At 37.4% G+C, this 21525-nt stretch overlaps 1 protein-coding gene across 2 annotated transcripts in view; it reads left to right on the top strand.

Moving 5' to 3' along the window:
• Positions 1-21525, top strand: part of LAMA2 (laminin subunit alpha 2) — a 380736-nt gene that overhangs the window by 288321 nt on the left and 70890 nt on the right. For both annotated transcript variants that reach the window (XM_064447317.1, XM_064447318.1), the window contains exons 35-40: positions 4003-4114; positions 9037-9199; positions 13659-13869; positions 15455-15571; positions 16931-17094; positions 20763-20901. In XM_064447317.1, the coding sequence (XP_064303387.1) occupies positions 4003-4114; positions 9037-9199; positions 13659-13869; positions 15455-15571; positions 16931-17094; positions 20763-20901 (906 nt within the window). The remainder of the gene's footprint in view (positions 1-4002; positions 4115-9036; positions 9200-13658; positions 13870-15454; positions 15572-16930; positions 17095-20762; positions 20902-21525) is intronic.

The following is a 21525-nucleotide window of genomic DNA, read 5'->3' as shown; positions in this document are numbered from 1 at the left end:
TTTCATGGCTTACATAACTAAAATCCTCAGAGAAACCGGTTTGTTTATGTGGATGGTATTCAATTTTGAAAAAAACGATGAAATAATGGGTAGTAGGTAAGAAAGCATCTGTGGTGTGCTTGCATATGTATGCATGTATGTGTGTGTCTATACACCCGCATACACATGCATACACAGGTATCTATCTATACATATGCTCATTGTGAGTGTAAAGAAAGCTTGATTCTTCACTTCTGTTTGACCTTCTATTTTTCTACCAGAAATAACTATGGTAGTTTTAAGTCTAGGTGGACTTCTAACTCATTACAGCCCTACAAGCAGGGAAGATTATATTTCATGTATTAAGCTTTCTCAGTCTTAGGCTAAGACAGGTTTTTTTTTTAATTTGCGTAGTTGCTCTTTTTACTATAATTTTCCAATTGCCCCCCCCAAAAAAAAAAAATAAATTAATTTTAATCGCCCATGGAGATAACCTAAAATAATGTTGCAAATTCTAACCATCTGTAGACTAGTTTTGAAAGGAAGAAGGTGGAAGGTGTGATTCGTTTAGTGTGGTGGCAACTTCCCTTTCTGCAGTATTTTTTGTTGCAATGGGTGAGTAGACTAATGATTTCCAGGTGCCCTTACAGAGATTTTTTTAACTGGATTGCAGCTGGGTTTTTTAATTTGGGGACTGGCAACTGGTGGCAAGTCCTACCCTTCTCTTTCTATTTTTGTAAATAGAAATAATGTCCAAAAAAGAAGGGTGAGTCCTGATGTAGTGCGTTCAAGTCTCATTTCCAAATGAAGATATAGCTGATAACCACATAATGACTAACACTTGAAGCTCATGGTACAACCATAGGTAGCAAGTTTTTTCCCGTATCTGATTTGCAGGCTCACTAAATTTTCAAAATTAAACCAGTAGCGATGAAGAAAAAGTTTGATGAGGATTGGTGAGGAATCTATTTCCATGAAAAAAAAAATTACGATTTTTATGATAAAATGTAGAAGGCAATAGTATTTAGTCACTAGAAAACCTTTAGGGTTTTTACTTCCTTGTGGTCTCTTTTCTACCAGTGATCTCTGACATCAGTGCAGCATGCCTTTTTTTTTTTGTTTTTCTTTCCATCCTATTCTTTCCGTCATTTACTCTGCCATACAGAAGATCCTCACATCTTTCTTGTACTAATTAGGTTATCTGTTTACATGCACATTCCCACATCTACCACCAGAGGCAGACCTCAGACTCTTCATATCCTTTTAGTTCACTAGTTTTAGTCAAAACCCCTTTTTCCTTTCTAATTAGGTACCTTCGGAGGCTTCAAGACAGACAGGGATCAGAATCATCCCTCTTGACTGAAATGCTTCTTTTGACTTTGTAAACTTTTTAATTTCTCCCATACCACTGATTTTCTTAAGCTCAAAAATTTCTGGAAGTAGTAGCAGAGGCAACTTACTTCACAATAGTTGGAAGCATTTGGAGGGAGAGCCAAGAACTTCCATCTATACAGTGAGGTCTGTGTTTACTCCTTCGTCTGTGGTCTGCATCTCACTAGCTGGAGAAGTTCCTGTGGAGCTCCCCTCTAGATGCCATCCAGAGAAGTTTCTTATGGATTGATTAAGACCTCAGACTAAAAACACAAAACCAAAAAAAACCCAGTGTGTGTAATTGCTAATACTTGCTAATAGTCTAAGTTGCTAAGAGGCTAATGGTCTTCAGACTGGGACAAAGCCTTCCATGGAACCTTCATCACTAAGTACAAGCTGTGAACATCACCAAAGCAGGTTCACTGATCTCAGATGATACTTTCTTTACTAGATTTCCATGATAGGGATCTCCTTTATGCCCAAAAGTCTTATTTGTGTCCAGAGTTCTTGGAGATTCATTCCAAACCCTTGCTCTGGGTCCAGTCTTCCTGACCCTTATTGCTCCCACAGAAAGAATTTGTTGTGCCTGTTTAAACTGTTTAGGAGATTCTGAAGATTGACCTTTTAGAAATGGTGAACCGTAGTAAACTGAATATATAGAAAATTAGTAGGACTTTATTAACAAATAGAAACATTTAATTAGCCATGGAATGGCTAGGCACAGTATGAAGGATGTTTGCCATTTAATTTGGTTTATGGAGTTAAAGCTAGACCAGATAATGAAGCAGAAAGTTATTTCTCAGCAAAGCAAATTATGGCAAAATACAGAAAGCCTTCAGTGGAGCTGAATGGGATATGTGTACTAAAGAGAACTGTCACCGAGAGGAAATGAAAACTGTTCGATGACAGATTAATGTGCACAAAAATGTAGTACATGCCATTCAGTCATAAATATTGAGAGGTTAAAGTGGCCAACTGGAATTAACATGAATGTGGAAAAAGTAATGAAAACTAAGAAAAGAATACGTAAGTTATAAAACACCATTTGTAGTAAAGGACCTAGAAATATTATAGAATATAATAAAAGCGAATGTGAAAATTCCAAACAAATAAAACCCAAAGAATAAAAGGCTGATTGTGGAGGATTTGACAATAGATAATAAGGTAGTTCTCAGTTGCTTGAAGAATGAAATTGCATTGGAAATGCCAAGCTGGGTTAGAACACCGGTCCATCAAGACCTTTCTGTGGTTTTGCCTTTTTCCTACCCCAATTGCCTCTTACAGCTCACTGTGACAATATGTTAATTCTGTATCCTGGCAGATAAAGGCATTTTGTAAATCTTAGAGGAAGAAACCAAAAGCATGATTAAAGCTGTATAAATGTGAAAAACCGCGTTCTTCTACTGATATAGGGATTAAAATGGAACCAACTCCCCCCAGTCGGTATGGGTTCTTAATTCTTCCTGTATTCCTATTTACCTGAACCATTTTAATATAAATTACTTTCAGAGTAACTACTCTGCAGCAGACCAAAACTGTAAGTGGTATGATAATGCTAGGGATTTCATTTCAGAAACCCAGCTGTCCTGATGTATCTTGAGGGCTTCCATCTAGAAGCTAATCAGGCAAAAATAAATGTGTTACAGTGATACTATTTCTCTTTGACTATTATTATAATGTGTGTGGGGTTTTTGTAGCTGAGAAAACAGTTTATATAGCTCAAGTCAGAGAAAACCTAAGCTCATTTTGAATCATTGACCTTCTAGCCATTTCCCAGAGACTGGAAAGACCATAATGCCCTGCTTCGAGACATTGCTTGGGAATGCAATCCCCAAATTAAAAAAATGGGGATTTTTGCTTTACAGTACAGTTTGACAAGCTTTGTTGCTTGAAATGGTCAGCTTCTTTCTAATAAAAATGGGTCCATTTTATATATAGGGAACTTGAGAAGTAAGCAGAATGTCTTAAGGTGATTCCTTTCCTTAGCATTTTTTTCAGGTCTGCAGCAGATGTCTGTCTTCATCCTGCTGCTGCTGCTGTTATTCAGTAAAATGATAAAGCATTTAGTTAAACAAAGATAAAATGTTGCTGAGCACCCCAATATGTTATAAACAAACATCTTGAAGCATTGGAGCTGAAAAAAACAACTCTGTTTCCCTCTCTTTCTTGGTTTAATTAATGTATTGATTTCAGATTCTTCTTGATTGTTGGCATAAACTGTCTCTTTGAGAATGCCTCCGGGGAGGAAGCAAAGAGGTCATGATATCTGCTGCACTTTGTCAACCGAAAAGTGCACAATTGTGAAACTATGGAAATTATTCCCTGAAGAATCTATTAAAAGGTTCCAAACAACATTTCTTTAAGCAAATTCAGTGAATAATTTCATCCTGTCTCCCTTCGTGTGCTGTTGCACACAACTAGGGTTTCTAAGAACCTAAAATAAAGCCTTCCAATTTCTACTAAAAGAAAAAGGTAATAAAATTTGATTGTGTACTTGAACAGAGCATGTCATTTCCTATGCATCTGATCAATAATTCATTGATTGCCTTTTGCCTGAGGAAAGTTCAGTACTTGATTCAGCCAGTAGGAATATTGCATAGTGCAGCCTTGTCCTGTTTATTAATGATACTTTTCCTGAATTTGGATCACTAGGCTACCAAGGTGACAGCAGATGGTGAGCAAACCAGGCAGGATGCTGAGAGGACTAATGACAGAGCGAAATCTCTTGGACAGTTCGTCAAAGACATTCTCCAAGCTGCTGAAGGTATCGGAAAAAAAAAAAATATGCCAACTGTTTCTCAAGAAAACTGAAGGATGGTGGGGAAGAGGGTCTGAGAGACAGTGAGGAAGACCTTATTCACTGAGAAATGTCATGTGCTTTAAATGTTTGGTGAAGAAACTACAGTCAACTATCTTCAGGCTTTTTGAAATCTACAGTTGCAGTTTATATAAATAGTGCATTGGCAATTATGAACAAAGACTAGCAGAATATTGAGTATGTATGTTCAGGATTTTTGCAGTTATTTGAAGAAAAGCTATTATGAGGAAGTAACTAACAGGACTTAGCTTTTGTTTATTTTGAAAGCAGTTAAAAACATGTATTGGTAAAAAAGCTTGATGTAATTTTAGCACTTGGTACATTAACACTTCATCTTAATTCCCAAAAATTACTTCAAAAATGCATTACTACTTTCTGTTAACGAACATCTGCTGCTTGGAATTTGCAAGTGACTCTTAACTCTACTTAAGTAATGGCATGGGGCCAGCTCTCTTCCACAAGCTGATTCACTGCAGTTACAAATGCAGTAAAGACTTATGAGCAAAAGTATTGTAGAGGGTTTTGAGAAGCAAGACCTACATATTGCATGAAGCTGTTTAATAATATAATGGCTCAAGTATATGAAAATGATTGGCAATCACAGGCAGGTTTTTACTTAAAAAATACTGATCTGTTCCTTCTTCCTCAAAACTCCCACTACAGTACTGATGTCAGTAGTTATGCTTCTGAAGGTCCATTCCAAGTGCCATGAAATACATTTTATATTGCCTTTCTTGTAGCACATCCCATTACATGCCCTGTAGCTGAACTGAACAGCAATTCTGGATATCTTAGGACGTGCAACTTTGACATTGTCATGCTTTAGCCCCAGTCAGCAAGTAAACGTCACACAACCGCTCACTCACTCCCCCCACCCCTGTGGGATGGGGGAGAGAATAGGAAGGGCCAAAGTAAGAAAACTGATGGACTGATATAGGAACAGTTTAATAATTAAAATAAAACAGTAACAATAATAATAATATAATGAATAGGAAAATAATGAGAGAGAGATTAAACCTCAAGAGGAGAGGAAAAAACCCAAACCAGTGATGCAACCGCTCACCATCCGCCAACTGATGCCGCCGGTCCCTGAGCTGCAATCACTGCTTCCTGCAGCCAACTCCCCCCAGTTAATATACTGGGCATGACGTCATATGATGCAGAGTATCCCTTTGGTTGGTTTGGATCAGCTATCTTGGCTGTGCCCCCTCCCCTCCCAGCTTCTTGTGCACCCGGCAGAGCATGGGAAGCTGGAAAGTCCTTGACTAGTACAAGCACTACCCAGCAACAACTAAAACATGAGTGTGTTATCAATATTATTCTATACTAAGTCCAAAACACAGCACTATACCAGCTACAGTGAAGAAAATTAACTCTCTCCCAGCTAAAACCATGACAGACATGAAATAAATGTGGGAAAAGCAACAAAAAACAGTAAGCAAGTTTTCAAGAAGTTTTTTAAACGAAAGACCAGGCTCTTCATATTTCAAGATGAATTTGGAATGAAAAGGGCTAAACCAATTTTTTGCTCCACAAAACGTATGCTCAGTGTTTGTAATCCAAAGAACAGTTTCCTCAAGCAGGTTTAGCAATAGGAAGTACAGAGTTATAATACATACAGGGGGTGAAATAAATTTATGCAGTATCTTAGAAGTAGACAAAGACTTTAAAATCAATGTGTTTGCCTAGTGGCCAAGTTAACATTTTAAGAATAGATGAAATACAGGAGCACAGGACTGAAAGATACCTCCTGGGCTGCTGCATCCACTCCCCTGATACCATAAACTTTCTAACCCTCTTCTTCAAAGTATTTCCCACAAATACACACAATCTCAATAGGAGGCAGTTTCAGAACTCTGCATAAGTACAAACCTTCCATTTCTAACTAAAAATATTCATATTTAGTTTATCATCATGTGCTCTTTCGCCAACCTTGCTCTTCTGTTCAAATAGGTTTTTTCCTCTCCCTCACTTCTCCTCCTTCCCCCACCCCCAACTATGTTCACAGAGAGGAATCATTCAGCCCTTTTTTTCTAGACTAAAACATCTTAAAGTGTATTCTCCCAGATCTCCTACTGACCTTCATATAATTTCAATTCCTCTGTTCAAAATGAGGTTCATCTTTCCTGAGGACAGGTAACAAGCATTGAAATGAGGTTGCTTCAGTGTCTTGCACTTCAATAGCAGTAAACCCGCCTATGTCAGCTCTCCCCATACATTCTGGGGTAGCATTTCCTTTTTTTCACAGCTGGGTGCCACTGGAGATTCATTATATAGCTATGTTCTTCCCATTCATACCTTATATCTAACTGGCAGAGCTATAGTTTACAGGTGTAATTTCTGTTGTTATTTAGTTCACAACCTTATATTTTCTACTACTGAATCTCATTCTGGTCCGATAACTTCAGTTTTGAAGGTCACACAGTTCTTTCTGCATAGCTTTCCAATCCTTCTCTACTAAGACTGTCTTACAACTTTTCCTCATAAGCATATTTTCTGAGCAGACTTCCTTCTTATTGTCCCACATCACTAATTAAAATATTCAACTAGATATGCTAATAAACCATATAGCCTGACATGTGCTACCTTTGGGAAAAAAAAAAAAACAAACCCAGACATTCATTCATTTATTCCACAACCTGTTTTTCACTTACTTCCAAAGCAAGTTCTCAGGCTGTAGTGGAACTCCTGTTTCTTCAAAACAGGCACTACATTTTCTTGTTCTCAGTCAAGTAGTCTTCTTCCTGCATTTGCAATGTCATGCACCAGTTCTTTCAAGTTTCTAGAATGGCAGTTCTCTGGCCATTCCAGCTTGAGTTCTTCAAAATGTTCTTCCTCTTGTTGTGATAATATCTATATTCTTAATTCTGATTGCTATCCTCAATTGTCTTCCTGTTCAAGATCACCATCTTTCAAGAGCTAAGGATAAACTTTCATCTTATGCTGGATCCATTCCTAGATTATTTTAAAATCTGACAGCATTTTAACTGCATAATGGCCATATACCTTCTTTGTCTGCTCTTTTCGACCTATGAGACATTGCTAGATTGTTTGTTAAAGACTTTATGTCCACTCGTAATGTTCTGACTGAGATGACCTACCAGTTTGCAAGTATTCATTAGGCCTGCTCCTTGTCCCCCATCCCTAGATTACAGATTTCTGAAGGTTATAGTACTTTGGTTCTCTAGGAATGGAGGGCTGTGTCTGTGATCATGTGCTCCTTAGTACTTGTTGACACTAGGCAACAACTTCAGGATGAAATGCCATGAAAGGCATATTTCCTTCCATTGTCTGAAAGTAATGCTTGAGAAGGCAAGTGACTGTAGGTCTGACAGATGCCTTCCTAAACATCAGGGAGTCAAGGAATTCTTCAAGCCATAAAAACTCCTTATTACAAATGAGAAGTTTGTAGTGATTTGTTGTAATGACCATACGGTGACCATTGATCCATTTCTGCTGAACTGATTGCTGACTTTCTGAACTTCTGAGTACCTGTAACTAGTTTTCCCTCTTAACCATGGAATTTCCCCAGCTTTACACTTCCTTGTGTTCATCTATGTCAGTGCATCCAAGTCTTTTCCCACCACTAGACTCTGATAGTTTGCAGTATACTAAGACTAGAAAGTAAAGATTGTTATGAGAAGAGGAGGATGGAGGAGACAGATACAGCTAGGTGTACTTTTGTCTGAACTTAATAAAAGGTGAGATAACCCATCCATTTTCTCTTTTAAGGTAAATACTCAGGGAGATTAAATTGCTATTTGTTTATTCCAGATTTTTTTTTACAAAAAAAGTGCCTATTCCTGGCCTGAGGTAACTTAGTAATGATACATAACATAATACACAGAAATGATCCGTGATCCATTTAAGCAAACTGTAGTCTTTTTCCAGTCCTCACTATCCCACACATAACCACTCTTGATAAAAGATCCAAATCTCAGTTCTCACCAGCGAATCGAGATCAGTGGGTTAGAATTTTCTTCACAATTTGCTCTAAACCTACACAACGTGTAGATGAAATAGTAATTTATTTGAATTTTGGAAGACAGATTTACATTTCTTCAATTAAAGATTTAATTTAACATATTCAGAAGTACCCAAGCGACCAGGACCTGACTGAAGTAGGAACCGATTGTTGCAAATGATGTAGTGTATATTCTGGTATGTTGTGGTGTACTGTGGCAGAAAGATTTTCATCAGTGCTTGAATGTGATACCATGTATACACTTTATCGATTAGCAATAATTCAGCTATTCCAAACACATAATGCATTTACAGTGTACCATCATCTATTCCAGCCTTCATACCCTTCTTTTCCATTTCTGGGTATCTGCTTCTAAACACATGAGTGGGTTTAAACATCCGTGGGTGTCTTTCACTTGTCTCCCCTTTTTCCAAAATTTCCCAATCAGTTATTATTCCTAGCACTGTTAAGTCTGAATGCTAAAAATGACATATTTGAAGTTCTCCAAAAGTAATTTAAATCTAATTTTCTTTGCTTGTACTGTCTGCTCCTTAATTCTATGAGTAATATACCAGATTATCTTCTGCTGTTTCAAAGGTTCAGTGCAAATTCCTTCTTTCAGGGGGAGGAGGAGGGAAGCAATATATTTCTTATACTGGATATAAAGGCTTCTTTACTTTAATTACTGTGCTTAAAAGTGAGCTGTAATAAAAGGCTTGATGAAACACGTAACATTTTCTCATTTGTTACTGATCATTGGATTAACCATCCTTTATATTTCACAGCAGGAATAACCAGTGCAAGTTGCGTTGCACTTGCTGATGGAGTTGATGGGCAGATGCTTGAAGCCTCTGTTGTTTTTATTTACTAACTCCCTACCTAAATATTTTTTGGCCCTCTGCAGCTGCAAAAGAAGATGCTATAAAACTGAATGAGACGCTCAGAACCCAAGACGAGACCTTGGAGAAGAGTATTCCAGGACTGCAGAGTGAGGCTGACAGAATGATCGCAGAGTTGAGAAGTAGAGAGCTGAATATGCAAGAAAGAATAGCTCAAGATGAGTTAAAGTGAGTAGAGAGACCTCAGTCTTCAACCTCCCAGTGACAACATCTGACTCTTGTAAATGTGATTGTCACCTTTTCCAACCAAGTTTTCAAGCTGGAGCTTACAGAAACGTGAAGGAAAGCCCAGTCTAATAGTTCATATCTGTTAAAGTAGCATTTGCATTTTTGGAAATGCTTACATATGTGGAAAGCAATCCCTAGGAAATTACTTCTCTGCTCCACGTGTGCCAGCAACATTTCTAATCCAATTCTAAGCAATTTTACTTAGTTTTTAGCTTATGCTTCAGACCTGATGAATGGCTTTTGTACTAAAAAGCTTGTCTAGAAGCTTGGAGATTTTTTCTGGAAAACTAATTGGTCTAATAAAAAAATTACCTGCCTGCAAATCTGTCCAGTAGCATAGACATTCAAAAGGATGTATTTTGGCATCAGAGTGTTCCAACTCTGTGGCACAGTTCAAAAGCCTGGGGCTTGGTTATTTAGCTACCTGTAAAAATAAAAACTATATATGTATATACAATTATATTGGCAGCTCTTTATAAAGCATTTTGCAAAATGCTGAAAACTTACCTGATGCAGAAAAATACTTGGCCTGAAGTTAAAATTCTAGTATTATGTAACTTCTGTATCAGTCAGACCAGGCATATTCCTAGAGCTAGGTTTTGCTTAGCAATTCACCAGAGCGAGCAACTAGCAGGTAATCCAGCTGAGCAGCTACGTGGTCCATTGAAGTTGTGATGGCTCAGAAAACTGTCTGGGATAGAGGTATTCAGGCTTGAAAATGTCAGTTATCAGGTGCGTGCATACTGTAAGGAGGCATAAATAGAATACAAGAGCAGCTAACAATTCCAAGCAGTATAGAATCAGATTTGCACTGCCAATCTTACACTTTATAAACCGGATAATTTTCTGGAAATCCTACCAGTACAGTATTTCTTCCCATAATTCTGATGGTTTGGCTTTCTGTTCTCTTGAGAAAGGATATATTGCAAACTTATTTTTCAGCAGTGTTTTATTGCTTTTTCTTCTTATTCCACTGAGCCTCTTCTATACCTTCTCCACTCACACAGAGAAACAAACCAGGAAAAAGTAAGGATAAGAAAAATTTAGCCAAACCTTTGAAAGTGCTGCCTGCAATTTTAGAGCAGACTGGGGGGAGGCCTTTTAGAGAAGGTGTTCTTAGTCCTCAAATGCTACAGCCAACATCAAATTGTTGGACTAACACGAAATAATTTTGTACTCTAGCCCAATATCTAGAGTAGAAAACGCAGTAGGGATTTTTTGAGGGAAAGAACTTTTCTCTCCCTTACCATTCTTCCTGAAATGTGCAAAGTGAGTATTTTCATTTCCTGATAAACGAATAGATTTTATACTAAGAAATACATGAATATACTCACTGATTTCAATCAAAGTTGTATGGTTTATCTGAAGGATAGGATTACCTCTTTATAGGCAGTCATTGAGATCCAAGAAATTTTGGCAGTGAACTCAACAGAAGGAAAATTAGTCACTGTGGATTTCAGGGTGGGGAGGAAAGGTGCCTAGATAACGTTTTATGAAACTCTTCTATATTGCCTCTTAAAGAAAAATTTCTTAAAATTGCTTAAATAATGTAGTAAGATAGCGGACAGGACATGTTCTGCAAGGAAAAAGGATAAAGAAAAATTAATCATTCTTAAAACTGTGCGCACGCATGTGTGTGGGTCACTATGCTAACATGTATTTTTACAGACTCATTTAGAAATATTTCTTTTTAATGGCTCTGCAAGTGTCATGATCACTTTAAGGAGTTAATCATGTTTACTTTTTGGTGAGATGTGTTTTGGCAATGATTGTATTCTGCTTTCAGGATTTTGTCCAAGAACAGAATTACAAGAATCAGTGGATTCTTCTTACCTCTCCTATGTTTTCAGTGAATTCTTCAAAGTTAAATCCAGAAGAAAAATGAATTAAAGTCTTCTTGCTGTCATAGATGGAAAAACTCATGCAGCTTTTTCCCTCACTTATTTTCCTTCAAACTTTTCAAATCAAGTCTGTAATCTGATTGCCTTAGTGTACTGAAATGGCACATCGGTCAATAATTTCTCTCTAAAAGGACATGTTAAAAATACACCAGTTTCTGTCCTAAACCACCCTGATTTTCCTAGTTATGAAAAAAATCTTTCAATATTGTAGAGCATTCCTACACATTTTCTCAGATGCCACTGAGTTGCTATTGAGGGATGCTGTGAGCCAGAATTCTCTCTTTCGATGTAGTGTGCTGAATAGCTTTATTTTTGTGTGACTTTTTATGCCATAAATTTGAACGATGGTTTTTGAGCCACTGTGAACTTCTGTCATCCAGTTTCCTGTAAGAATGACTTACGTCACTCAGCCACACAGTGTTTGAAGTGGTGCTTCCTGTGTTTTGCCATTGCTTCATGCTATTTTCATTTTTGTATTTGGAAAGACATTGGACAGCTGATCACCTTATCCATGGTACTCGTGATGTTATAGTCCTCATTTATTCTCCAGATAGGACAATTCTAACATATTTAAACTTTCATATATAGAGAGGGGGTTTTTTTACATCATTTTGTCATTAGTTTCTAATCTTTCCTTTGTTCCCTTCTACTCATTTTGATGATCCAGACCATACAGCATTCCAGGTGTAATGCCAGACCTGTGACTGTTTCTTCTAACACTTCAAGCATTTTGTATAGTTTTGTTCTTTTTATAGGAAGGTATCCAGTGAAAGTAGCACAGCTTAAATGTGCAAGGTAGCAGTTCAAGAAATGCGGTGCAGTCCAGTCACACAGAAATTCTGGTACATAAAGCAAGGGATTACATGGAGCAGATTTATTGCCTTGTACTTCATTAGAAAGAGCAGAGGGAAAAATGCACAACAGGTCGATAGGAAGTGTTATATTCAGAGCACCAATAAGGTGTTTTGAGGTAAACTACAGGACAGATATGTAATTTGGACTGTGCTATGAGGCAAGGGCATAAAAAGGAAATCAATCTGTCTTGTACTGTTCCTCCAGTACTGCAGAGTCATGAGGGTGTCAAAATTTGCCAGAGTGTAAGACAGTAGCGGCTTGTACAAAGAACAATGGAGGAGGTATGGGAGAAATTCTGAATTCCTTTCTACATTTCTTCTGTGACAGGGTGTCAATACTGGGATTTAATTTTTGATTAAATATTTTGTCCTCAGAAGTTGCAAATTCACAACATGAATTATTTCTTTTCATCAAAACCAAAGGCAGGGCAGATGGGGAAAAAACATCCAGCTCGGAAAATCCCAAAGCTAAGGTAACAATTTGGCTTTCCTTGGCTCCAGTTCAGATCCTTCATCTAAATTATGCCCAGTGGCAGCATATCTTTTCCACCTCTCAGATAATTTGTGTGTGTGTGTGCTTTTATTTATGTGGTTATTTTTACAAGGTTTCTAATGGAACTGATTATATGCAGGCAGGCCAAATTGCAATGTTTTTCAAAAAATACAGTTCTTGTTTTCCACACAGCTTCTTCAGACCCATTGTCATAATGAGACAGGAAGAAAAACTTTATCTGTTCTGGGTATCTATCATACAAATTCCTGTTTAGTCAGGATGTTTCTTTATCTCTAAAGCACCATTTTTGGAAGTCCCTCTCTTTTTTCTTTTTCTTTTTTTTTTTTTTTTCCCTGTCCTCCTTCTGTCAATGCATTAACACAGTGGTGTTGCATTACATGAAACTGATTCAATGGTCTGGTATCATGAGGCAGAGAAATGACAGGTCATAAAGACTCCAGTACTCCAGTCCTTTAAAACTGGGTGCAGCAACACTCTAATGATCAAGAAATATTGTATGCCCTTACAATATTTCTATTCCTTCTATTTCTGTGTTGCCAAATTCCATTAAAAGTACCTCAGAATTTATTTTAGATAAGCAAAATTCTTTGGCTACTGGAAGTCATAAATCCAAGGATCCTGGGGGTTGTTTCTTTCACAGGAAAGTATTTATGATTTTTGACTGTCTAAAGCAGTTTGCTTCAAGACAGCTTGAAAGCATGCATATCTACATATGCCCCTTAGTTCAAGGTAAGAAACTACTTTGTGTCACGTGTCACATTAATGTAAATGAAGAAGATCTTTTAGACAAGTTGAAATGTTTCAGAAAACCTCACTTTACTAGTCAGATCTCAAGAATGGGAATTTACCAAAAAAAAAAAAAAAAAAAAAAAGAGAGAGAAAACAGTCTTCAGTGGAGAATATTTGAATATTTTCAACTTCGTAAATAGGACTTTATTGTCATTTAAAAACCTCTTTAAGAAAGGGCTTAAGAACAACTGTCATTTCACTTTATTAAGTATGTTTTCTCTTGAAAGTTACTTTGAGATTTAATTTAGAAGTCTACTCATCTGCATGTTATTAACAATATTCAGACTATTTGGTGTAGGGAATATGAACTCAGTGCCTTCATGGATGGTGATGTATTGCAGGAATGCAGAAGATCTTTTGGACAAGGTGAAGAAGTTATTTGGTGAGCCCAGTGAGAAAAATGAGGATCTCAAAAATGAGGTCCGGGACAAGCTAGCAAACTACCACACCAAAGTTGATGATGCTCGAGATCTGCTAAGAGAAGCTATGAGTAAAATTAGGGAGGCTGATCGTTTATCTGCAGTCAACCAAAAAAATATGACCTTGGTAGAGGTGAGTGCTGACAAGTTGTATCTGTGATTACTCAAAGTCTGATCAAAGTTTGAAACTTTGCATGATTAAATCCTGAAACAGAAATATAAGCAAACCAAAAATATTATTAAAATACGTCTGATATAATTAGAAGGAAACATGTTCCTCAGAATGATGAAACGCTTTGGTTTTTAAAAGTAGAATCACTGCACAGCTTTATAAAAATAATATCATCTGCTTTTAAACACTGAGTGGAGGGTGCATTGGATTTATTATTCTGGGGGAGATTAAATTTATCCCAGTCTAAATAGTAATGTAAAATTCAAATCCTGTGCTCAAGATTTAAATAGGAGTTCAGTTAAAATCTTCACTGTCATATATTTGCGCCTAGAAAACTTAGACTTTCATATCCCTCTCCAACCCCTGGGAAGAAGACTGAAGGGGGTATGTGTATATTACAGAATAATAAATCAAACTCTATCCTCTGTAGTTAGTAGATGTTATAAATTATCTCCCTCATAGCAGAGGGGTCTGCTTGTGATTTAATTTAAATTGCAGAGACTTAAAGAGCATATTATAACCTACATTAACAAGCATTTAACCAAGACATAAAGAGCAGAGTCAACCTAATGAAGATAAATGTTTCAACTCTGTTTGTATCTCGATGAGCTTGTGCTTCATGTACAATGATGAGGTTAGCATTCCAAGACCTCAGTTCTCAGCAGAGATTTGTGGGCTTGACTGAACTAAGGAAATACAGTGCTGTAAAAAAGTTAGGTGATCTCTGTTCTGTGCATATTCTTCCCAAAGGTGGATGGATAAAGGTTGGAGAAATTACCTGTTATCTCAGTTTTTAAAATATTCTCTGCATCACAGTATCAGAGTGCCTGAAGGCATCCTTTCCAGCAGTTCTGCCCACCGGGATGTTTTGAAGAGGTTTTTTGCTTTATTTTGACCCTGTTTTGTCCAAGAAGCCATCACAGCCCTCTTAATGTTAGAACACCATTTTGTCCTATCAAACTAATCTGTGATACTTGATGGATCTTGCACAGGAAATTGCCAGTTCCTTTTCCGGAAGTCCATCCTTACTACACAATATGCAGTATTTTTACTAGTTGGAAATTCAAGAATCCCCAGGTTGCTCCAAACTATCATCTTTTATTTTACATTCAGTAGTTGGTGAAACACCAGTGGACATAAATAGGGGAGCAGCAGAATATTTTGACAAATTTTGCCTTCATAGCCAGAGAAGGTACTTGTCAAAATGAGGAACTTGCACATCTGGGTAAAGATTAGGATTTCTAACTTCTTTCTGATTCGTTTTGCAATAGTACTACAGTCAGTTACCTCAGTTATAGAGCAACAAAAAGCCTACCATGTGGGAGGGGGATACAAAGCTGAGGACAGGAGGAGAAGGAAAACATATCTTACATTATATGTGCTTTATTGTTGTCACTATCTTTGCTCTGAAAGCTCAGAGAATTCCAGAAGTGGCATTTTGGCATGGTGACAAAATGCAGTCTTGTATTGGGATGCTGGTATTTGAACTGGCATCCCAGCTCTAATAAACAGCTCATATTTTTCTTTGTGTGAACACATACTATAGAAAAAGAAGCAAGCTGTAGAAGATGGCAGACAAGATGTTGAGAAGAGCCTGCAGGAAGGGAATGATGCCCTTAATGAAGCCAACAAACTTGCAAATGAAATCAGCTTAGCTGCAGAGGTGAGTGTATTATCATCCTTATCTGAGAGCTAGTACAACAAAGCATCATTATGGAAGCAAAATAGATACTTAAAGTAACACCTGATTTTTCTTTTTATTTATGAATGTTGGAATATTTGATTGGAAGAAATAATTTTTCCATTGCTGCATGGCAGAAAAGTAAATCTGGTATATAAAAATTAATAACTTTGAGATTTAAATGATTCGCTGGATTACACAAATAGCAAGCTTATAATTTTTCATGGGCTCTGCTTTCTTTTATAACTATCATATTGTGATTGCAGTACTGACTTTATCTTTAGAATTGCAGATACAGCAGATCCATTTACAATCTCACTGTGACTCTGTGATCTAGATGCAGATTTATCTGCACAGAAAATGTGTGTGCGTATCAGAAGGAAACTTCAGAAATAATTTGTTGCCTGTGGCAACAATTTTAAGTCTAGAGAGATCAGAGGGAGGGGAGGATTGCACTCTCATTTTACATAACGTTTCTGAAAATTCTGCCTTAAAAGTTTTATCAACGGAGTTTGAGGTCAGTGCCTTAGCTACAAAAAAATATATCCTGAAATATCATTGGTTCTGGAAATATTTCCATCTTGCAATGAAAATTGTTAAAATTAATTTAAAAATGCCTTTTGGAGAAATGGGAAAGAAAACACTTTGAGACAGCTTATTGGAAAAGGAATGGCAGGTATCCAAGAAGTATAGTTCTTACTAAGATACCTTAATAAGCAAAAATGCATTGGAGTCACTCAAGGGGTCCTGAAATATGAAACTTCTGTCCTTGGTTAGTTACTATTGTGGAACGTGGCAACAATTCAGTATAACTATGAATGCATCTTCATTTAGGAAAGAAGTCCAAATTAGAGTTCATAAGCTTTTAAACTGTGCAGCTCAATTGTAAAATAAAATCTTCTACTAAGCTCAAGAGAGGCAAGTAGCTCTTGGAATGCTGTTTGGTCACCCCTCTGCTCTCCAGTCCAGCCATTCCTTTATTCTTTCCATATACCATAGAATCATAGAATGTCCTGAGTTGGAAGGGACCCACAAGGATCATCAAGTCCAACTCCCGTCCCTGCACAGGACAACCCCAAATTCACACCATATCTCTGAGGGCGTTGTCCAAGTGTTTCTTGAATAACATCAGGATTGGTGCTGTGACTGCCTCCCTGGGGAGCCTGTTTCCAGTGCTCCACCACCCTCTGTGGGAAGAACCTTTTCCTAATATTAGTTCCCTGAAGTCTTAATGCATGGGGAAGTTATGAGATAATATTCCACAAGGAAAATGTATGTATATAAAAGGCTACAGAAAGCTTGCATTCAGCCTCCTAAAGGCCTTTCTTTTGTCATTTTCAGTATGTTGAAGGCATTGCAGATAAGCTACAGCCAATGTCTGATCAGCTGAAGGATAAAACAGACGACTTATCACGAGAAATTCATGTCAGGATGCTTCCAGAAAAGGTGTTGCAAGCTGAGAACCATGCAGCCCAGCTGAATGAATCATCTGCAATACTGGATGGGTAAGGCAGCCATTCATTAGTACTGGTAAAATCATAAAGCAGGTTTGTAAAATTGCTTGACAGAACTTAAAGGGCATTCTTCTTAGACTTTGGCATCTGTCACTGGGAGTATACAGATAACCACTATTCTATGAGCATGCAACTATCCAGTTGGTTGTGTGTGAACCTCTTGTAAACCATTTCATACATCTTGTGATGCTTATAGGCTGCATTACCTGCAAACAGTCACCTCAGATGCACTCTTACCACAGTTTAACTTATCATATGCTTATTTCTATGTTGTTGTAAAAAAAGACTGAACTTTGGCTTACAGAGTCCACTATGCGTTTTCACAAACATTTGTTAAAAACAAGCCATATTTTTATTTCTAAGATGACCATTTTGGAAGGAGACCTTTATTGTGGTGCTAATTTGTTTACTGTCAGAAATCCGCCATAGCAACAGACAGTAATCCCTCTAGTGGTTTCAAAACAGTCTCCCAAAATGAGTAGGTGTCATGGACCAAAATGCTTAAACCTAAGTACAGAAACTTCATTTTCTGTTTACCACTGTCACATTCCTAAATATAAGTGAGAATTGCAGTGCCCTTGGTTTATATGACCATAGCCCTTTCAGAAGTATGATACTTTATAAGTCATCATGAATATAGTTTCCTGGAAAGAATAAAAAGTAAGGGTGGTTTTTGTTTTGTTTGGGAGTTGTTGGGGGTGTTTCTGGAGGAAAAGGTGTTTTATTGCATTTTTTGCATTTAAGAAAGCAAGCCATAAATAGTAAATGTAATTTGAAACAGTAATACTCAGAAATAGATCATTGATATTCTGCTTCTTGGACCTGTCCCAAGCATAGCTGCAGAATTTTTTTTTCTCAAAAGCACTGCATGAACAAAAAAGCAATATTATTCTTTTAACATCAACAATATGTTCCTTTTTTGCCGCTTACATCTTTTAGATCTACCTGAAGACTTTAATATCCCAAAGTCCTGTGAGCAGACACTTAACACATTTTTCTTGCCAGCATCTGTAATTTTGAGGAAAAGGCACAGAATTATCTCTGATAAAGTGTCTGATACTTGTAAAATTACTGGCTTCATATACAGTGTAGTCACACTACTCTAGATATTCAGTCTCATTTATGTTTTGAGGAGTACATAAAATAATGATAGCTGTGGTTTTCTCAGTAAAAAAGATTTGAAGGGCTCTGTTTCCAGAAAAGCGTGGCTTTTGTAAATGCTCTGTGCACTGTCTGATTAGGACACATCAGTTTTGTGGTACATCTCCAGGCCTAAAGTAGGTGACTAGTGTCACATCGAACCACAGTACTGAATTTAGATATAGATATCCAAATACATGGAAAGTTGGCTTGGAGGAACTAAGAAGCAGAAAAGAATATTTTGCTTCCTTAATGAAATGTTGGCAAGACATATTTTGAGACAGAGGTATTTAACCATGCTAAATAGACTTTTTTTATGGGTGTGTTCATGTGCCTTCCGTCTTAACACAGTTGACAGCTCCGCCTTAGAGAGCTTAGGGTAGTGTTTAAAGTCATATTCACTGTGGTATATCAGTAGCATGTATACTTCTATCTGATCTGGACATCAACCTCAGTTTCTCAAGATATACTGTAAAAAATGCAGAATCAAATACATTAAAAATTATATCTAAAAGCAAATTGCTCAAAATTAAAATTTTTAATGTGGTCAGATATATGATTTCAAAAGATAAAAAATACCATGGTGCTATGTAATCCTGCATCAGGATAAAGCTGTTTACTTCATGCACTGACATTAAACAGTGACATTTTACAGGAATACACAGTCTCTACCTGTCTTACAAATTCAAAAATATATCTGTCTTCACAACTGGCACTTGGGTGTCTTTCAGTTAATACTAAATTTGCTGAAAAGTACCATTTCATCTTACAGGAGAAATTGAGGGAGAACCCTTTCTCTCCAATCACCCCCTTAGGCTTCAAATAGTATATTGATTGAAGGTGAAGATGTTCTCTTGAGTGTTAGAATGTGGAACAGTTCATTAATTTAACCTAGAAAAAAATGTTATTTTTCCCATATAGAAGGAAGTATTAGTGTAGGCTTCTCCCTTATGGGTAATCGCCTGCTGATGAGTAAATACCATTGGTCTTTAGCAAATTCAGTTCAGTTCCTTCCTAACCAGAAGGGATTTGAACCATATTTCTAAGCAGTACTTGAGCTACTAGCTAGACAGCTATTCAGGGCTGCACATTTCTCTAACAGAGCATCACAAAAACTTACTCTAGCCTAGTGAGCTCCATCTGTAGTTGAGGAATGGGATATGCTTTTCCAGGAGTGATGCAGAGGCAGCTCAGTCATGCTGTTTCTGCAGTAGCCTAAAGGGAATCTCTCTCCCTCTATTAACTACATGTGGAGTCCACGGAGTATACCTTCTGTCCCCTTTGCCTTTCCTGTTGCATTTTGTAGAACTCATTAAATACTCATTGAAGTGAGGATTGGAGCCCAGCTGTCCCCAGAGAACAGGTTAATTACTAGGTCAGAGAATGAATTTATCTTTCTTCCACACACACTGTCTCAATGACTAAGTATTTTATACAAGCTGGAACAGGTCCAGCAAGAGTAATCCCTGCCTCCCTTATATTACCATATACCTTGATGGCTAGAACATTTACCAGAGAAGCAAAAATCCAAGTTGAAATCCATTCTTGTCCAGTTCAAGCAGGGATTTTAGCTCATTTACCATTTATTCAGGAAAAGCATCATAGGCATCAGGCATAATGTATTCTGAGAGAGATTTCTTCAAGTTAATTCTGTAGGTGCAGTACTTCTTTGTGGAAATTTTTTGCATATATCATAGAAAGAGAGTGCAAGAAGAGTGATTTCTCCAGCTTCCTGGCTAGAAATTCCCCTGAAAGGGGGTTAGCTGAGCTCCAGTCCCTGCGCCAGGATATATTATTTGTTTATAATTACCTTTTAATCTAATTATAGTTATTGGAAGGGAGTAATTTATGTAAATGGAACACCCCATTCAATAGGAAGCATTATTGGTTATGGTTTTCATTTTGGTCAGCGAAATTAACATTTAGTATTTGGTTTAGACAGTGACATCTCCTCCAAACCCAGCACCTCCCTGATTTAGGTGTATCTGCTCAAGCAGGGGGGTTGGATGAGATGATCCCCAGAGATCCCTTCCAACCCCTACCATTCTGTGATTCTGTGATTTCTGTGTTTGGCAGCCATACCAAGAAATTAGTTGTTAATAGATTTTACTTTAAAACATGCCTGTGATGATGCCTCCACGTTCATACAGTGCGAAATTCATTGACTTGCCTGGCTCAGCGCATAATCTGTAAATTCACATTATAAATATATGTTATCTGTATTATAGCATTAAGCACTACACTATCTTTTCTCAGTGTCTCATCCATTTTTATCTCACAGAACCTCCTTTTCTAACAAACATTGGGTTTTATGTCTTTTTGCACAGATGAAATGTAAATTCCATTAAACACATGATGCCAGAACTCCTGAAAACTCAAGTGTAGCATTGCTCTCTAAAGAAATGCCTTAGAAATAGCCTTAGAAATACAGGCTTTTGGGTTTGAAAAAGTAGGATCCTATGTTCTGTTGAGCTCTGATAGCAGGTTTAATGGTGTGTTTACTTTTCCCATCCCAACAGAATCCTTGCTGAAGCCAAAAACCTCTCTTTCAATGCCACACTTGCTTTCAATGCTTATACTAACATCAAGGATTACACAGATGAAGCTGAAAAAGTTGCCAAGAAAGCCAAGGCTTTTGCAAATGAAGCTATGCAAGCGGTAAGAAAAAACAAGTAAACTGGGAAGAACGCTTAGATTTTCTGTGGATCTCTGCTACACCTTATATCAGATTCATGTTTTGCCGTCTTATGACTTTATTTAGAGACTCCTGCCACCATAGATTCTCGTGTTGAGATCAGAAAGCTATGCCCCTGTCAGAGCTACATGTATCTTCAAACTACATCCCCATTTGTTCCTAACTCCTGTTCCTTATTTTTCTTTCCCTTTTTGTTTACTGTGCCTCCTCCATCTGCCTCCTGCCTTTCAATCTCTGTCTATGGCTTAAGCCAACAGGTGCTGCAGGAAAGCTTTGAGTCAGGAGTGTAGATCATTTGATACTCAGTAAAGCTAGTTATATTTAACTAATGTTTTGTACACATCTAAAGAACTCCATACCTTAATTAACTCTTCAACCTCTAGTTCCATGAAAATGCTCAGGGGCACTTCTCTGCACATAGGATGAACCGTGAGCACCTAGCAGAAGTCTAGAAATGGAGAATTGTAGGAGGGGAGCAGAAAGTTTTATTCACAGACACCATACAGCTTCTTTTGTGAACGCTGCCATTTTTCGCGGAGAAGTCTTACTGTCCCTACGAGGTACTGCATGCAAATTTTCAGAGGAAA

Source organism: Phalacrocorax carbo, chromosome 3, assembly GCF_963921805.1.
Source record: "Phalacrocorax carbo chromosome 3, bPhaCar2.1, whole genome shotgun sequence".
Taxonomy (NCBI): Eukaryota; Metazoa; Chordata; class Aves; order Suliformes; family Phalacrocoracidae; genus Phalacrocorax; species Phalacrocorax carbo.
This window is presented reverse-complemented; position numbering and strand designations above follow the sequence as displayed.